At 46.6% G+C, this 19419-nt stretch overlaps 1 protein-coding gene across 3 annotated transcripts in view; it reads right to left on the bottom strand.

The window, feature by feature from the left end:
* The window catches only part of ARL13A (ARF like GTPase 13A), a 213787-nt gene that overhangs the window by 28835 nt on the left and 165533 nt on the right, over positions 1–19419 (bottom strand). For all 3 annotated transcript variants that reach the window (XM_072123469.1, XM_072123471.1, XM_072123470.1), the window contains one exon: positions 15561–15659. In XM_072123469.1, the coding sequence (XP_071979570.1) occupies positions 15561–15659 (99 nt within the window). The remainder of the gene's footprint in view (positions 1–15560; positions 15660–19419) is intronic.

Raw genomic sequence — 19419 nt, 5'->3', positions numbered from 1 at the left:
CAAAAGTCGTCCATATAGCTGCCTCCATACATCGTCCCTTTATCAAACGAGGTGTGTCAGGCAGAAATTTGGGTTGTTTTCATGGATTCCACATCAAAGTTGTTAACTTTGTCGCCACCCTGCTGTGTTATCCACAAAATATACTGGCAAACTTTTACCATTTAGGGATATTATTTCAGCGCTTCTTGCGCATCTGTTTACATTCCCCTCACCCGGCATATCCTAAACTTATAAGAACGCTACTACACTTGATCTTATACAAAAGGTTCTTAGAAGTGCTGTTTGGGGAGTAGCCTAGAGACAGGGGCTTGAATTGGCGAAAGCTCGCCTGGCAGCGGAGCGCCAGCTCCATGCGCATCATGCGCTTCTTGCGCATCTGTTTACATTCCCCTCACCCGCCATATCCCAAACTTATAAGAACGCTACTACACTTAACTTGGTGCAGGCTGGGACCGAGTCTGACCCTGGGGCTGGTCATATACTGCCGACGCAGAGAATTGCGGGGCCTACCTCGGTCCAGGTCTCAAAGGCCTACTATACCTCCTCCCACCCCTCCTCCACCTCCTCCTCCTCCGAATTACCATCCGTGGGCATGGCGCCATCAGTCGGTAGCTCTAGGCACAGCAGCAGTGCCGTCGCTAAGCGACAGCAGGCGGTGCTGAAACTGCTGAGCCTAGGCGATAAAAGGCACACCGCCCAAGAGCTATTACAGGGCATTCCACATCAAAGTTGTTAACTTTGTCGCCACCCTGCTGTGTAATCCACAAAATATACTTGCAAACTTTTACCATTTAGGGATATTATTTCAGCGCTTCTTGCGCATCTGTTTACATTCCCCTCACCCGGCATATCCTAAACTTATAAGAACGCTACTACACTTGATCTTATACAAAAGGTTCTTAGAAGTGCTGTTTGGGGAGTAGCCTAGAGACAGGGGCTTGGATTGGCAAAAGCTCGCCTGGCTGCAGAGCGCCAGCTCCATCCCAAGATCCAACTAACATAGTTGCAGCACCTTTAATCTACTACTAGTTCACTGCCTCCATAATAATAATAATAATAATCTTTATTTATATAGCGTCATCATATTCTGTAGCGCTTTACAAATCATAGGAAACAAATACAAATGTAATGTAACAGAGCACAACATTTGTATGGAACAACAGGAGTGAGGTCCCTGCTCGCCAGAGCTTACGGTTTATGAAGATGATGGGGTAACACGAGGTAAAAGAATATTTAATGGTCAAGCCATTCTTCTTAGGGAATAGAAAAAAATATAATAAATGGAATTGCTGTCGCTTGAACCACTCAGCCGTCATCTTATATACCAGGTCCAGGGTGAATGGGACTGCAGAGAAGTCTGGTGCCTGTTGGTTGCTGGATAACAGATGGGAGGACGACACAGGACGGGTTAGTAGAAGAGTTAAAACTTCATGTAGTTAATGAGTGTTATAGGCTTGCCTAAAGAAATGGGTTTTAAGAGCACGTTTGAAACTTTGGAGGTTAGGTATTAGTCTGATAGTCCAGGGCAGAGCATTCCATAGAATTGGTGCAGCTCTAGAGAAGTCTTGGAGACGCGAGTGGGAGGTCCGCACTAGGGTAGAGGTTAATCTAAGATCACTGGCGGATCTAAGAGCACGGGTTGGGCGATAGACTGAGATAAGAGAGGAGAGGTAGGGGGGTGCAGCATTATACAGAGCTTTATGGAACTTTTCCCGATGTGCCGTCCCAGCCCTGCACCAGCACGTGTCAGACAACATCATCCGTGCCCTGACCAACGCCGTTTCTGACAAGGTCCACCTGACCACGGACACGTGGACGAGTGCTGCCGGGCAGGGCCACTATATATCGCTGACGGCACATTGGGTTAACTTGGTGGAGGCTGGGACCGAGTCTGACACTGGGGCTGCTCATATACTGCCGACGCCGAGGATTGCGGGGCCTACCTCGGTCCAGGTGTTTCAGGCCTACTATGCCTCCTCCTCCTCCCACCCCTCCTCCACCTCCTCCTCCGAACTACCATCCGTGGGCACGGCGCCATCAGTCGGTAGCTCTAGGCACAGCAGCAGTGCCGTCGCTAAGCGACAGCAGGCGGTGCTCAAACTGCTGAGCCTAGGTGACAAAAGGCACACCGCCCAAGAGCTATTACAGGGCATCACGGCGCAGACTGATCTGTGGCTGGCACCGCTGAACCTCAAGCCGGGAATGGTTGTGTGTGACAACGGCCGTAACCTGGTGGCGGCTCTGCAACTCGGCAGACTGACACATGTGCCATGCCTGGCCCATGTGTTAAATCTGATAGTTCAGCGTTTCCTCAAGACATACCCCAATCTGTCTGATTTGCTCACGAAGGTGCGCCGCATCTGTGCGCATTTCAGGAAGTCCAGCCCAGATGCTGCCACTCTCAGGGCAGCGCAGCGCCGCCTCCAACTGCCCGCTCACCGACTGTTGTGCGACGTGCCCACGAGGTGGAATTCAACACTGACCATGTTATCCAGAGTTTACCAGCAGCGCAGAGCGATTGTAGACTGCCAGATGTCAACTTCCACCAGAACTGGTAGTCAGGTCAGTCAGCTTCCTCAAGTCTACAATGAGGAGTGGACGTGGATGTCTGATATCTGTCAGGTGCTGAGTAACTTTGAGGAGTCAACACAGATGGTCAGTGGCGATGCCGCCATCATCAGCCTCACCATCCCGCTGCTTGGCCTTTTGAAAAACTCTCTGGTCAGCATGAAGTCGGAAGCTTTGCGCTCGTCACAAGAGACAGGGGAAGAATATTCCCTTGTTGATAGCCAAAGCACCCTCAGGTCTGTTTCTCAGCGCATATCGGAGGAGGTGGAGGTGGAGGAGGATGAGGAGGAAGAGGAGGAGAATGTTGGTGAGACACAAGAGGGGACCATTGTTGAGTCCTTTACTGTTCAGCGTGTATGGGCAGAAGAAGAGGAGTTGGAGGAGTTGGAGGAGGAGGAAATGGACAGTCAGGCCAGTGAGGGGAGTGAATTCTTACGCGTTGGTACTCTGGCGCATATGGCAGATTTCATGCTAGGCTGCCTATCCCGTGACCCTCGCGTTCAAAGAATTTATTCCAGCACCGATTACTGGGTGTTCACTCTCCTGGACCCACGGTACAAGCAAAATCTTTCCACTCTCATCCCTGCAGAGGAAAGGAGTGTGAGAATGCATGAATACCAGCAGGCCCTGGTGCACAAGCTGAAACAGTATTTCCCTTCTGACAGCGCTAGCGGCAGAGTGCGTAGTTCTGCGGGACAAGTAGCGAGGGAGAGTAGGCGAGCAGGCAGCTTGTCCAGCACTGGCAAGGGTACGCTTTACAAGGCTTTTGCCAGCTTTATGTCACCCCAGCAAGACACTGTCACCTGTCCCCAGTCTCGGCAGAGTAGGGCTGATCTTTACAGAAAGATGGTGAGGGAGTACGTAGCTGACCATACCATCGTCCTAAATGATCACACAGCTCCCTACAACTACTGGGTTTCAAAGCTGGACATGTGGCACGAACTGGCGCTGTACGCCTTGGAGGTTCTTGCCTGCCCTGCCGCTAGCGTCTTGTCCGAGCGGGTTTTCAGTGCAGCTGGTGGCATCATCACCGATAAGCGTACACGCCTGTCGACTGACAGCGCTGACAGGCTGACGCTTATTAAAATGAATAAAGGCTGGATTTCTCAGAATTTCCAATCTCCACCAGGTGAAGGAAGCTCAACCTGAATAATTGATCCACTCCTCCTCCTCCTCATTTTCCTCCTTCTCCTCCTCTTTGTACAGTAAAGCAGAGGAAAATGGCTATTTTTTGACAGGGCCCACTGGCTCTTGCTATAGTACTTCATGCATTTAATTTTTCTGGAGGGCCACCTACCCGGTCCTCTGTTTGAAACAATTTTTGTGAGTGCCACATACAGGCACTCAATCTATTCCATTTTACTGCAGGGCCACCTACCTGCTCCTCTGGTTTGAAACATTTTTGGGACTGCCACATACAGGCACTCAATCTATTCCATTTTACTGGAGGGCCACCTACCTGCTCCTCTGGTTTGAAAAATTTTTGGGACTGCCACATACAGGCACTCAATCTATTCCATTTTACTGGAGGGCCACCTACCTGCTCCTCTGGTTTGAAAAATTTTTGGGACTGCCACATACAGGCACTCAATCTATTCCATTTTACTGCAGGGCCACCTACCTGCTCCTCTGGTTTGAAAAATTTTTGGGACTGCCACATACAGGCACTCAATCTATTCCATTTTACTGCAGGGCCACCTACCTGCTCCTCTGGTTTGAAACATTTTTGGGACTGCCACATACAGGCACTCAATCTATTCCATTTTACTGCAGGGCCACCAACCTGCTCCTCTGGTTTGAAACATTTTTGGGACTGCCACATACAGGCACTCAATCTATTCCATTTTACTGGAGGGCCACCTACCTGCTCCTCTGGTTTGAAAAATTTTTGGGACTGCCACATACAGGCACTCAATCTATTCCATTTTACTGCAGGGCCACCTACCTGCTCCTCTGGTTTGAAACATTTTTGGGACTGCCACATACAGGCACTCAATCTATTCCATTTTACTGCAGGGCCACCTACCTGCTCCTCTGGTTTGAAACATTTTTGGGACTGCCACATACAGGCACTCAATCTATTCCATTTTACTGCAGGGCCACCTACCTGCTCCTCTGGTTTGAAACATTTTTGGGACTGCCACATACAGGCACTCAATCTATTCCATTTTACTGGAGGGCCACCTACCTGCTCCTCTGGTTTGAAAAATTTTTGGGACTGCCACATACAGGCACTCAATCTATTCCATTTTACTGCAGGGCCACCTACCTGCTCCTCTGGTTTGAAACATTTTTGGGACTGCCACATACAGGCACTCAATCTATTCCATTTTACTGGAGGGCCACCTACCTGCTCCTCTGGTTTGAAAAATTTTTGGGACTGCCACATACAGGCACTCAATCTATTCCATTTTACTGGAGGGCCACCTACCTGCTCCTCTGGTTTGAAAAATGTTTGGGACTGCCACATACAGGCACTATCCAAATTAAATTGTCTCCATAGCAGCCTCCACACGTTGTCTCCATTGCTACCTCCAAAAGTCGTCCATATAGCTGCCTCCATACATCGTCCCTTTATCAAACGAGGTGTGTCAGGCAGAAATTTGGGTTGTTTTCATGGATTCCACATCAAAGTTGTTAACTTTGTCGCCACCCTGCTGTGTTATCCACAAAATATACTGGCAAACTTTTACCATTTAGGGATATTATTTCAGCGCTTCTTGCGCATCTGTTTACATTCCCCTCACCCGGCATATCCTAAACTTATAAGAACGCTACTACACTTGATCTTATACAAAAGGTTCTTAGAAGTGCTGTTTGGGGAGTAGCCTAGAGACAGGGGCTTGAATTGGCGAAAGCTCGCCTGGCAGCGGAGCGCCAGCTCCATGCGCATCATGCGCTTCTTGCGCATCTGTTTACATTCCCCTCACCCGCCATATCCCAAACTTATAAGAACGCTACTACACTTAACTTGGTGCAGGCTGGGACCGAGTCTGACCCTGGGGCTGGTCATATACTGCCGACGCAGAGAATTGCGGGGCCTACCTCGGTCCAGGTCTCAAAGGCCTACTATACCTCCTCCCACCCCTCCTCCACCTCCTCCTCCTCCGAATTACCATCCGTGGGCATGGCGCCATCAGTCGGTAGCTCTAGGCACAGCAGCAGTGCCGTCGCTAAGCGACAGCAGGCGGTGCTCAAACTGCTGAGCCTAGGCGATAAAAAGGCACACCGCCCAAGAGCTATTACAGGGCATTCCACATCAAAGTTGTTAACTTTGTCGCCACCCTGCTGTGTAATCCACAAAATATACTTGCAAACTTTTACCATTTAGGGATATTATTTCAGCGCTTCTTGCGCATCTGTTTACATTCCCCTCACCCGGCATATCCTAAACTTATAAGAACGCTACTACACTTGATCTTATACAAAAGGTTCTTAGAAGTGCTGTTTGGGGAGTAGCCTAGAGACAGGGGCTTGGATTGGCAAAAGCTCGCCTGGCTGCAGAGCGCCAGCTCCATCCCAAGATCCAACTAACATAGTTGCAGCACCTTTAATCTACTACTAGTTCACTGCCTCCATAATAATAATAATAATAATCTTTATTTATATAGCGTCATCATATTCTGTAGCGCTTTACAAATCATAGGAAACAAATACAAATGTAATGTAACAGAGCACAACATTTGTATGGAACAACAGGAGTGAGGTCCCTGCTCGCCAGAGCTTACGGTTTATGAAGATGATGGGGTAACACGAGGTAAAAGAATATTTAATGGTCAAGCCATTCTTCTTAGGGAATAGAAAAAAATATAATAAATGGAATTGCTGTCGCTTGAACCACTCAGCCGTCATCTTATATACCAGGTCCAGGGTGAATGGGACTGCAGAGAAGTCTGGTGCCTGTTGGTTGCTGGATAACAGATGGGAGGACGACACAGGACGGGTTAGTAGAAGAGTTAAAACTTCATGCAGTTAATGAGTGTTATAGGCTTGCCTAAAGAAATGGGTTTTAAGAGCACGTTTGAAACTTTGGAGGTTAGGTATTAGTCTGATAGTCCAGGGCAGAGCATTCCATAGAATTGGTGCAGCTCTAGAGAAGTCTTGGAGACGCGAGTGGGAGGTCCGCACTAGGGTAGAGGTTAATCTAAGATCACTGGCGGATCTAAGAGCACGGGTTGGGCGATAGACTGAGATAAGAGAGGAGAGGTAGGGGGGTGCAGCATTATACAGAGCTTTATGGATGAGGGTTATTATTATTTTAAACTGTATTCGAAAGGAGACTGGCAGCCAGTGCAGCGACTGGCATGAACTGTAAGCATACATGGTCCCCTTATCAAACGAGCTGTGTCAGGCAGAATTTTGGGTTGTTTTCATGGCTTCCATGTTAACTTTGTCGCCACCCTGCTGTGTAATCCACAAAATATACTGGCAAACTTTTATCATGTACCGATATTATTTGAGCGCTTCTTGCTCACCTCCTTTGGTTCCTCTCTGACACCCATTGGTTTGAAGCCTGAGTCCAATTAGGGTATGTCGCCATGCCACTCTCTAGCCTGCTGCCGCTGCCTCTGCCTCTGCATGCCGTCCCCTATAGTGTCAGGGTCAATTATTGGATGTTTTACATGCTATCTAGCTTCATTCTGTCACTCTGTCATGGCCATGCTGTTGCCCATAATTTCGGCATAATGGTGCGATTCAGCAGCCTCAGAGGCATCCATGCATGCTGCCCCTGCTGTTTCCTGTCCATTTCCGTGGTGTTTCCATCCTTTTCTGAGGTTCCCAGGTGTTTGGCCAAGCTTCCCTGTGCAGAGCCTTGGTCCCCTTGAAAAATGCTCGAGTCTCCCATTGACTTCAATGGGGTTCGTTATTCGAGACGAGCACTCGAGCATCGGGAAAAGTTCGTCTCGAATAATGAGTACCCGAGCATTTTAGTGTTCGCTCATCTCTAGTGACAGTGTCTTGCTGGGGTGACATAAAGCTGGCAAAAGCTTTGTAAAGCGTACCCTTGCCAGTGCTGGACAAGCTGCCTGCTCGCCTACTCTCCCTCGCTACTTGTCCCGCAGAACTACGCACTCTGCCGCTAGCGCTGTCAGAAGGGAAATACTGTTTCAGCTTGTGCACCAGGGCCTGCTGGTATTCATGCATTCTCACACTCCTTTCCTCTCCAGGGATGAGAGTGGAAAGATTTTGCTTGTACCGTGGGTCCAGGAGAGTGAGCACCCAGTAATCGGTGCTGGAATAAATTCTTTGAACGCGAGGGTCACGGGATAGGCAGCCTAGCATGAAATCTGCCATATGCGCCAGAGTACCAACGCGTAAGAATTCACTCCCCTCACTGGCCTGACTGTCCATTTCCTCCTCCTCCAACTCCTCCAACTCCTCTTCTTCTGCCCATACACGCTCAACAGTGTAGGACTCAACAATGGTCCCCTCTTGTGTCTCGCCAACATTCTCCTCCTCTTCCTCCTCATCCTCCTCCACCTCCACCTCCTCCGATATGCGCTGAGAAACAGACCTAAGGGTGCTTTGGCTATCAACAAGGGAATCTTCTTCCCCTGTCTCTTGTGAGGAGCGCAAAGCTTCCGACTTCATGCTGACCAGAGAGTTTTTCAACAGGCCAAGCAGCGGGATGGTGAGGCTGATGATGGCGGCATCGCCACTGACCATCTGTGTTGACTCCTCAAAGTTACTCAGCACCTGACAGATATCAGACATCCACGTCCACTCCTCATTGTAGACTTGAGGAAGCTGACTGACCTGACTACCAGTTCTGGTGGAAGTTGACATCTGGCAGTCTACAATCGCTCGGCGCTGCTGGTAAACTCTGGATAACATGGTCAGTGTTGAATTCCACCTCGTGGGCACGTCGCACAACAGTCGGTGAGCGGGCAGTTGGAGGCGGCGCTGCGCTGCCCTGAGAGTGGCAGCATCTGTGCTGGACTTCCTGAAATGCGCACAAATGCGGCGCACCTTCGTGAGCAAATCAGACAGATTGGGGTATGTCTTGAGGAAACATGTGTCAGTCTGCCGAGTTGCAGAGCCGCCACCAGGTTACGGCCGTTGTCACACACAACCATGCCTGGCTTCAGGTTCAGCGGTGCCAGCCACAGATCAGTCTGCGCCGTGATGCCCTGTAATAGTTCTTGGGCGGTGTGCCTTTTATCGCCTAGGCTCAGCAGTTTGAGCACCGCCTGCTGTCGCTTAGCGACGGCACTGCTGCTGTGCCTAGAGCTACCGACTGATGGCGCCATGCCCACGGATGGTCGTTCGGAGGAGGAGGTGGAGGAGGGGTGGGAGGAGGAGGAGGCATAGTAGGCCTCAAACACCTGGACCGAGGTAGGCCCCGCAATCCTCGGCGTCGGCAGTATATGACCAGCCGCAGGGTCACACTCGGTCCCAGCCTCCACCAAGTTAACCCAATGTGCCGTCAGAGATATATAGTGGCCCTGCCCGGCAGCACTCGTTACGGATTATGTTGTCTGACACGTGCTGGTGCAGGGCTGGGACGGCACATCGGGAAAAGTAGTGGCGGCTGGGGACCGAATACCGAGGGGCGGCCGCCGCCATGAGGCTGCGAAAGGCCTCGGTCTCTACTAGCCTATAGGGCAGCATCTCCAGGCTTAGCAATCTGGAGATGTGCACATTAAGGGCTTGGGCGTGCGGGTGGGTTGCACTATATTTGCGTTTCCGCTCCAGCGTCTGGGGTATGGAGAGCTGAACGCTGGTGGATGCTGTGGAGGATCGTGGAGGTGACGATGGGGTTTTTGTGGCAGGGTCCTGGGCAGGGGGCTGACTATCAGCTGACACAGGGGAAGGAGCAGTGGTGTGCACGGCCGGAGGTGAACGCGCTTGTTGCCACTGAGTGGGGTGTTTAGCATTCATATGCCTGCGCATACTGGTGGTAGTTAAGCTAGTAGTGGTGGAACCCCTGCTGATCCTGGTTTGGCAAATGTGGCACACCACAGTCCGTCGGTCATCCGGTGTTTCCTTAAAGAACCTCCAGACTTCTGAAAATCTAGCCCTCGCCGCAGGAGCCCTCGCCACGGGAGCTTCACTAGTTGACACATTTGGCGCTGATGCACCAGCTCTGGCCCTGCCTCTCCGTCTGGCCCCACCACTGCCTCTTCCAACCTGTTCTGGTCGAGGACTCTCCTCCGTCTCAGAAGCACTGTGTTCACCCGGCCTCTCAACCCAGCTTGGGTCTGTCACCTCATCATCCTCCGATCCCTCAGTCTGCTCCCCCCTCGGACTTCCTGCCCTGACAACAACTTCCCCACTGTCTGACAACCGTGTCTCCTCATCGTCGGACACCTCTTTACACACTTCTTCCACTACGTCAACAAGGTCATCATCACCCACAGACTGCGACTGGTGGAAAACCTGGGCATCGGAAAATTGCTCATCAGCAACCGGACAAGTGGTTTGTGACTGTGGGAAGGGTCCAGAAAACAGTTCCTCAGAGTATGCCGGTTCAAATGGCAAATTTTGCTGGGAGGGGGCAGACTGGGGGGGAGGAGGCTGAGGTGCAGGAGCTGGAGGAGTGCCGATTTCGGTGACATGGGTGGACTGCGTGGAAGACTGACTGGTGGACAAATTGCTCGAAGCATTGTCGGCAATCCACGACATCACCTGTTCGCACTGTTGTGGCCTCAACAGTGCTCTACCACGATTCCCAGTAACTTCAGACATGAACCTAGGGAGTGTAGCTCTGCGGCGTTCCCCTGCTCCCTCATAAGCAGGTGGTGTCTCACCCCGCCCAGGACCACGGCCTCTGACCCCTGCAGTAGTTGGACGCCCACGTCCCCGCCCTCGTCCTCTACCCCTAGCCCTCGGGTTAAACATTTTGAAAATGAGAGTTATAACTTGTTTTTTAGTTTTTAAAACCAAACTATGCTATCCTATTGCTATGGCTATTTTCTAGCCAAGTATTACAGCACACTACTATGCCAGATGAGATGACGCTGAGTTATGAAAAAAATAAACGTAAAATAAAAAAGGAAATGGCAGACTGTGCCTAGTTGAAATACAACCCCGGGCCCTAATAAATTTTCCCACTTCGGTCTTTGCGATGGATATGTGCGTCACTAAAACACAGTGGTCGCAAGTCTGACTCCAAATTGCTCCCAATTTGATAGTAGATGCACTGCAGCAAGTACAGCCACCAGCAGATCAACCAGAAATCAAATATATATAACGCTACTGTAGGCGTAATTAAGACGTTTGTATTCTCCTGTGGCTATTTTCTAGCCAAGTATTTTAGCATACTACTATGCCAGATGAGATGACGCTGAGTTATGAAAAAAATAAATGTAAAATAAAAAGAAACTGGCAGACTGTGCCTAATTGAAATACAACCCCGGGCCCTAATAAATTTTCCCACTTCGGTCTTTGCGATGGATATGTGCGTCACTAAAACACAGTGGTCGCAAGTCTGACTCCAAATTGCTCCCAATTTGATAGTAGATGCACTGCAGCAAGTACAGCCACCAGCAGATCAACCAGAAATCAAATATATATAACGCTACTGTAGGCGTAATTAAGACGTTTGTATTCTCCTATGGCTATTTTCTAGCCAAGTATTACAGCACACTACTATGCCAGATGAGATGACGCTGAGTTATGAAAAAAATAAACGTAAAATAAAAAGAAACTGGCAGACTGTGCCTAATTGAAATACAAACCCGGGCCCTAATAAATTTTCCCACTTCGGTCTTTGCGATGGATATGTGCGTCACTAAAACACAGTGGTCGCAAGTCTGACTCCAAATTGCTCCCAATTTGATAGTAGATGCACTGCAGCAAGTACAGCCACCAGCAGATCAACCAGAAATCAAATATATATAACGCTACTGTAGGCGTAATTAAGACGTTTGTATTCTCCTATGGCTATTTTCTAGCCAAGTATTACAGCACACTACTATGCCAGATGAGATGACGCTGAGTTATGAAAAAAATAAACGTAAAATAAAAAGAAACTGGCAGACTGTGCCTAATTGAAATACAACCCCGGGCCCTAATAAATTTTCCCACTTCGGTCTTTGCGATGGATATGTGCGTCACTAAAACACAGTGGTCGCAAGTCTGACTCCAAATTGCTCCCAATTTGATAGTAGATGCACTGCAGCAAGTACAGCCACCAGCAGATCAACCAGAAATCAAATATATATAACGCTACTGTAGGCTTAATTAAGACGTTTGTATTCTCCTATGGCTATTTTCTAGCCAAGTATTACAGCACACTACTATGCCAGATGAGATGACGCTGAGTTATGAAAAAAATAAACGTAAAATAAAAAGAAACTGGCAGAATGTGCCTAATTGAAATACAACCCCGGGCCCTAATAAATTTTCCCACTTCGGTCTTTGCGATGGATATGTGCGTCACTAAAACACAGTGGTCGCAAGTCTGACTCCAAATTGCTCCCAATTTGATAGTAGATGCACTGCAGCAAGTACAGCCACCAGCAGATCAACCAGAAATCAAATATATATAACGCTACTGTAGGCGTAATTAAGACGTTTGTATTCTCCTATGGCTATTTTCTAGCCAAGTATTACAGCACACTACTATGCCAGATGAGATGACGCTGAGTTATGAAAAAAATAAACGTAAAATAAAAAGAAACTGGCAGACTGTGCCTAATTGAAATACAACCCCGGGCCCTAATAAATTTTCCCACTTCGGTCTTTGCGATGGATATGTGCGTCACTAAAACACAGTGGTCGCAAGTCTGACTCCAAATTGCTCCCAATTTGATAGTAGATGCACTGCAGCAAGTACAGCCACCAGCAGATCAACCAGAAATCAAATATATATAACGCTACTGTAGGCGTAATTAAGACGTTTGTATTCTCCTATGGCTATTTTCTAGCCAAGTATTACAGCACACTACTATGCCAGATGAGATGACGCTGAGTTATGAAAAAAATAAACGTAAAATAAAAAGAAACTGGCAGACTGTGCCTAATTGAAATACAACCCCGGGCCCTAATAAATTTTCCCACTTCGGTCTTTGCGATGGATATGTGCGTCACTAAAACACAGTGGTCGCAAGTCTGACTCCAAATTGCTCCCAATTTGATAGTAGATGCACTGCAGCAAGTACAGCCACCAGCAGATCAACCAGAAATCAAATATATATAACGCTACTGTAGGCGTAATTCAGACGTTTGTATTCTCCTATGGCTATTTTCTAGCCAAGTATTACAGCACACTACTATGCCAGATGAGATGACGCTGAGTTATGAAAAAAATAAACGTAAAATAAAAAGAAACTGGCAGAATGTGCCTAATTGAAATACAACCCCGGGCCCTAATAAATTTTCCCACTTCGGTCTTTGCGATGGATATGTGCGTCACTAAAACACAGTGGTCGCAAGTCTGACTCCAAATTGCTCCCAATTTGATAGTAGATGCACTGCAGCAAGTACAGCCACCAGCAGATCAACCAGAAATCAAATATATATAACGCTACTGTAGGCGTAATTAAGACGTTTGTATTCTCCTATGGCTATTTTCTAGCCAAGTATTACAGCACACTACTATGCCAGATGAGATGACGCTGAGTTATGAAAAAAATAAACGTAAAATAAAAAGAAACTGGCAGACTGTGCCTAATTGAAATACAACCCCGGGCCCTAATAAATTTTCCCACTTCGGTCTTTGCGATGGATATGTGCGTCACTAAAACACAGTGGTCGCAAGTCTGACTCCAAATTGCTCCCAATTTGATAGTAGATGCACTGCAGCAAGTACAGCCACCAGCAGATCAACCAGAAATCAAATATATATAACGCTACTGTAGGCGTAATTAAGACGTTTGTATTCTCCTATGGCTATTTTCTAGCCAAGTATTACAGCACACTACTATGCCAGATGAGATGACGCTGAGTTATGAAAAAAATAAACGTAAAATAAAAAGAAACTGGCAGACTGTGCCTAATTGAAATACAACCCCGGGCCCTAATAAATTTTCCCACTTCGGTCTTTGCGATGGATATGTGCGTCACTAAAACACAGTGGTCGCAAGTCTGACTCCAAATTGCTCCCAATTTGATAGTAGATGCACTGCAGCAAGTACAGCCACCAGCAGATCAACCAGAAATCAAATATATATAACGCTACTGTAGGCGTAATTCAGACGTTTGTATTCTCCTATGGCTATTTTCTAGCCAAGTATTACAGCACACTACTATGCCAGATGAGATGACGCTGAGTTATGAAAAAAATAAACGTAAAATAAAAAGAAACTGGCAGACTGTGCCTAATTCTACTCAAACCCCTAATAAATTTTCCCACTTTGGTGTTTGAGGTGGATATGTGTGTCACTAAGAGCTAAACACAACGGTAGCAAGTCCCCCTGCTAATTCCTCACAATATGGTACTAGCTGCAAATAAAAAAAAAAATAAAATTATAACGTTATTGTAGCCCTAAGAAGGGCTGTTGGGTTCTTTTAGAATCACTCCTGCCTAACAGTAAGCTAATAGAACACCCTAACGCTTTCCCTGAGCAGCAGCAGCTCTCTCCCTAGCGGCATCCAGACAGAGAATGATCCGAGCAGCGCGGGCAGCGGCTAGTCTATCCCAGGGTCACCTGATCTGGCCAGCCAACCACTGCTATCTACGTGTAAGGGTACCACGTCATGCTGGGTGGAGTGCAGAGTCTCCTGGCTTGTGATTGGCTCTGTTTCTGGCCGCCAAAAAGCAAAACGGCGGGAGCTGCCATTTTCTCGAGCGGGCGAAATACTCGTCCGAGCAACGAGCAGTTACGAGTACGCTAATGCTCGATCGAGCATCAAGCTCGGACGAGTATGTTCGCTCATCTCTAGTCAAAATATTTTGACCTTTACAAGGGTGTAAAGGAAAAATGCATCTCAAACTTTGTTGTGAAATTTCTACCAAGAATAAAAGTACCTCATATTTGTATGTAAACTGCTTTTTGTGCACACAACATAATGGAAGGAGGGGGTTAAAATGAACCCAAATATTTGTTACCCCACTGTTTTTTCAAAACAATTAATTAGCATTGACCTGTAAAAATGAAAAATTACATTTTTTGCAATAAAAAGACTTTAGTCCCACATTTAAAATTTCAAAGAGGGGTTAAAAGAAAAACATAAAATAAAAGCAGTACTGTTAGACTTTTGGAGAGCAAATTTTGCAGGGTTTGCATTGTAAACCCCAACAAGTGAATGTGGCCTCAGGTACCACAAACCCTTATCACAGAGACTCCATTTTGTAAACTCTTTATCAAGTGGTAAAGGGCATTTTAATCCCTTGCCACTGATGGGCTTTTTCCATTTTACTTTCTTTTACTTTTACATTTTTTTAAAAAATTCTGGTGTTAGTCCACAAATTGCATGTGAGGCAGTGAAATTGGGAAATTTGAAAGCCATAGTTAACAGTTGGTATCCACATCTCATTACTTGAATCAGCTTGCACAGGGCTAGCAGCTCCCCTGCATTTTGTAAGGGGTTCATCTGATTTGCTAAATGGATATGAAACAGCATATGTCAGAGCAAAACATAGCATAGGCTTCTTCTGCAGAATAAAGTCTCTAGTCCATTATATTTGAAATAGTAAATATTAGACTCCGTAGGGTCCGTAGAGTTTTGTAATGACTCCATAACGGTGATTAGTGATAGTTGCGGTCTCCATTAATTCCAATTACTGTGTTAGAAGTTACTCATTTGCAGGGCTTTATGTTATCGACATTACTATAAATCCATTTGTGCATATGTACTTGCAAATCAAACACACATTTATGTTGATTTGTGCTAAGGGGTTAAAGAATGGCTGGATCATTGTAGAAGCACTGTCAACTTATAAATAAATCCTATTTATTCTAATATAGACTGCACCTGGAGGGCAGAGGCAATTCCACATTAACTAAATGGTCAATGCACCGTCTGGTTGTAAAGACAGCTTTTCATGCATTAAATTACTAAATATTAGATTTTTCTAATTTGATCATTTTTATTGTTGAACTCACCAAAAGTGTTTTCCATATCCCCAGCACAGGCTCCAACTTCTAGAGATTTTAATTGTCTTTTTGAAACAGGTTTCTTCTTTTTTTTTCTTCTTTTGGAACCTGTGTAAATAAGATCATTATTATTTATATTTGGCTACTAATCTGTGTAATTTCTGCTTCTGTTTTCTTACCAAATCAATATGTTTAAACACAATAGACATAGAATATCCAGTTTATGACAACACGGTGCTTATCTATTGAGATGTTGAGATGTCAAATTGTTTTTTAATTAAGTCTCTTTTATACACAAACAAGTACAGGCAGTCCCCGGGTTACGTACAAGATAGGTTCTGTAGGTCTGTTCTTAAGTTGAATTTGTATGTAAGTCAGAACTGTATACTTTATAATTGTAACCCCAAAAAATTTTTGGCTGCTAGGACTATTGGATTCTAAAATGTTGGGTTGTCATAAGAATCAGGATTAACAATAAATCTTCATTACAGACACCGCTGATAACTTTTACAGCTGCTTATTGTAACCTAGTGCTAAAGTACAGAAAATTACCAAAATCCAGAGGGCCGTTTGTAACTAGGGGTCGTCTGTAAGTCAGTTGTTGTTAAGTAGGGGACCGCCTGTATACTGCTCTCTCGACTTTCGATGCTATTTTTTGATTGTTTGTTCTGCTGATAATTCATAGTTAGAGATGAGCGAGCACTAAAATGCTCGGGTACTCGTTATTCGAGACAAACTTTTCCCGATGCTCGAGTGCTCGTTTCGAGTAACGAGCCCCATTGAAGTCAATGGGAGACTCGAGCATTTTTCAAGGGGACCAAGGCTCTGCACAGGGAAGCTTGGCCAAACACCTGGGAACCTCAGAAAAGGATGGAAACACCACGGAAATGGACAGGAAACAGCAGGGGCAGCATGCATGGATGCCTCTGAGGCTGCTTAAATGCACCATTATGCCAAAATTATGGGCAACAGCATGGCCATGACAGAGTGACAGAATGAAGCTAGATAGCATCTAAAACATCCAATAATTGACCCTGACACTATAGGGGACGGCATGCAGAGGCAGCGGCAGCAGCGGAAGGCTAGAGAGTGGCATGGCGACATACCCTAAATGGACTCAGGCTTCAAACCAATGGGTAGCAGAGAGGAACCAAAGGAGGTGAGCAAGAAGCGCTCAAATAATATCGGTACATGATAAAAGTTTGCCAGTATATTTTGTGGATTACACAGCAGGGTGGCGACAAAGTTAACATGGAAGCCATGAAAACAATCCAAAATTCAGCCTGACACAGCTCGTTTGATAAGGGGACGATGTATGGAGGCAGTGAACTAGTAGTAGATTAAAGGTGCTGCAGTTAAAACTATGTTAGTTGTTTCTTGGCATGGAGCTGGCGCTCCGCTGCCAGGCGAGCTTTCGCCAATCCAAGCCCCTGTCTCTAGGCTACTCCCCAAACAGCACTTCTAAGAACCTTTCGGATAAGATCAAGTGTAGTAGCGTTCTTATAAGTTTGGGATATGGCGGGTGAGGGGAATGTAAACATCTGCGCAAGAAGCGCTGAAATAATATCCGTAAATGAAAAAAGTTTTCCAGTATATTTTGTGGCTTACACAGCAGGGTGGCGACAAAGTTAACAAGTTTGATGTGGAATGCCCTGCAATAGCTCTTGGGCGGTGTGCCTTTTATCACCTAGGCTCAGCAGTTTGAGCACCGCCTGCTGTCGCTTAGCGACGGCACTGCTGCTGTGCCTAGAGCTACCGACTGATGGCGCCATGCCCACGGATGGTAATTCGGAGGAGGAGGAGGTGGAGGAGGGGTGGGAGGATTTGGAGGTATAGTAGGCCTTTGAGACCTGGACCGAGGTAGGCCCCGCAATCCTCTGCGTCGGCAGTATATGACCAGCCCCAGGGTCAGACTCGGTCCCAGCCTGCACCAAGTTAAGTGTAGTAGCGTTCTTATAAGTTTGGGATATGGCGGGTGAGGGGGATGTAAACAGATGCGCAAGAAGCGCTGAAATAATATCCGTAAATGGTAAAAGTTTGCCAGTATATTTTGTGGATTACACAGCAGGGTGGCGACAAAGTTAACAAGTTTGTTGTGGAAGCCATGAAAACAACCCAAAATTCTGCCCGACACAGCACGTTTGATAAGGCGGGCATGTATGGAGGCAGTGAACTAGTAGTAGATTAAAGGTGCTGCAGTTAAAACTATGTTAGTTGGTTCTTGGCATGGAGCTGCCGCTCCGCTGCCAGGCGAGCTTTCGCCAATCCAAGCCCCTGTCTCTAGGCTACTCCCCAAACAGCACTTCTAAGAACCTTTTGTATAAGATCAAGTGTAGTAGCGTTCTTATAAGTTTGGGATATGGCGGGTGAGGGGAATGTAAACAGATGCGCAAGAAGCGCTGAAATAATATCCGTAAATGGTAAAAGTTTGCCAGTATATTTTGTGGATTACACAGCAGGGTAGCGACAAAGTTAACAAGTTTGTTGTGGAAGCCATGAAAACAACCCAAAATTCTGCCTGACACAGCACGTTTGATAAGGCGGGCATGTATGGAGGCAGTGAACTAGTAGTAGATTAAAGGTGCTGCAGTTAAAACTATGTTAGTTGGTTCTTGGCATGGAGCTGCCGCTCCGCTGCCAGGCGAGCTTTCGCCAATCCAAGCCCCTGTCTCTAGGCTACTCCCCAAACAGCACTTCTAAGAACCTTTTGTATAAGATCAAGTGTAGTAGCGTTCTTATAAGTTTGGGATATGGCGGGTGAGGGGAATGTAAACAGATGCGCAAGAAGCGCTGAAATAATATCCGTAAATGGTAAAAGTTTGCCAGTGTATTTTGTGGATAACACAGCAGGGTGGCGACAAAGTTAACAACTTTGATGTGGAATCCATGAAAACAACCCAAATTTCGGCCTGACAAACCTCGTTTGATAAAGGGACGATGTATGGAGGCAGCTATATGGACGACTTTTGGAGGTAGCAATGGAGACAACGTGTGGAGGCTGCTATGGAGACAATTCAATTTGGATAGTGCCTGTATGTGGCAGTCCAAAAAATTTTTCAAACCAGAGGAGCAGGTAGGTGGCCCTCCAGAAAAATGGAATAGATTGAGTGCCTGTATGTGGCAGTCCGAAAAAGTTTTCAAACCAGAGGAGCAGGTAGGTTGCCCTCCAGAAAAATGGAATAGATTGAGTGCCTGTATGTGGCAGTCCAAAAAAGTTTTTAAACCAGAGGAGCAGGTAGGTGGCCCTCCAGAAAAATGGAATAGATTGAGTGCCTGTATGTGGCAGTCCAAAAAAGTTTTTAAACCAGAGGAGCAGGTAGGTGGCCCTCCAGAAAAATTGAATAGATTGAGTGCCTGTATGTGGCCGTACAAAAAAGTTTTTAAACCAGAGGAGCAGGTAGGTGGCCCTCCAGAAAAATGGAATAGATTGAGTGCCTGTATGTGGCAGTCCAAAAAAGTTTTTAAACCAGAGGAGCAGGTAGGTGGCCCTCCAGAAAAATTGAATAGATTGAGTGCCTGTATGTGGCAGTCCAAAAAAGTTTTCAAACCAGAGGAGCAGGTAGGTGGCCCTCCAGAAAAATGGAATAGATTGAGTGCCTGTATGTGGCAGTCCAAAAAATTTTTCAAACCAGAGGAGCAGGTAGGTGGAGCTCCAGAAAAATTGAATAGATTGAGTGCCTGTATGTGGCACTCCCAAAAATTGTTTAAAACAGAGGACCGGGTCGGTGGCCCTCCAGAAAAATTAAATGCATAAAGTACTATAGGTAGAGCCAGTGGGCCCTGTCAAAAAATAGCCAGTTTCCTCTGCTTTACTGTACAAAGAGCAGGAGAAGGAGGAAAATGAGGAGGAGGAGGAGTGGATAAATTA

Source organism: Engystomops pustulosus, chromosome 9 (genome assembly GCF_040894005.1).
Source record: "Engystomops pustulosus chromosome 9, aEngPut4.maternal, whole genome shotgun sequence".
Classification (NCBI taxonomy): domain Eukaryota; kingdom Metazoa; phylum Chordata; class Amphibia; order Anura; family Leptodactylidae; genus Engystomops; species Engystomops pustulosus.
Note: the sequence above shows the minus strand (reverse complement) of the source record. Positions and strands in the feature narration are given on the sequence as shown.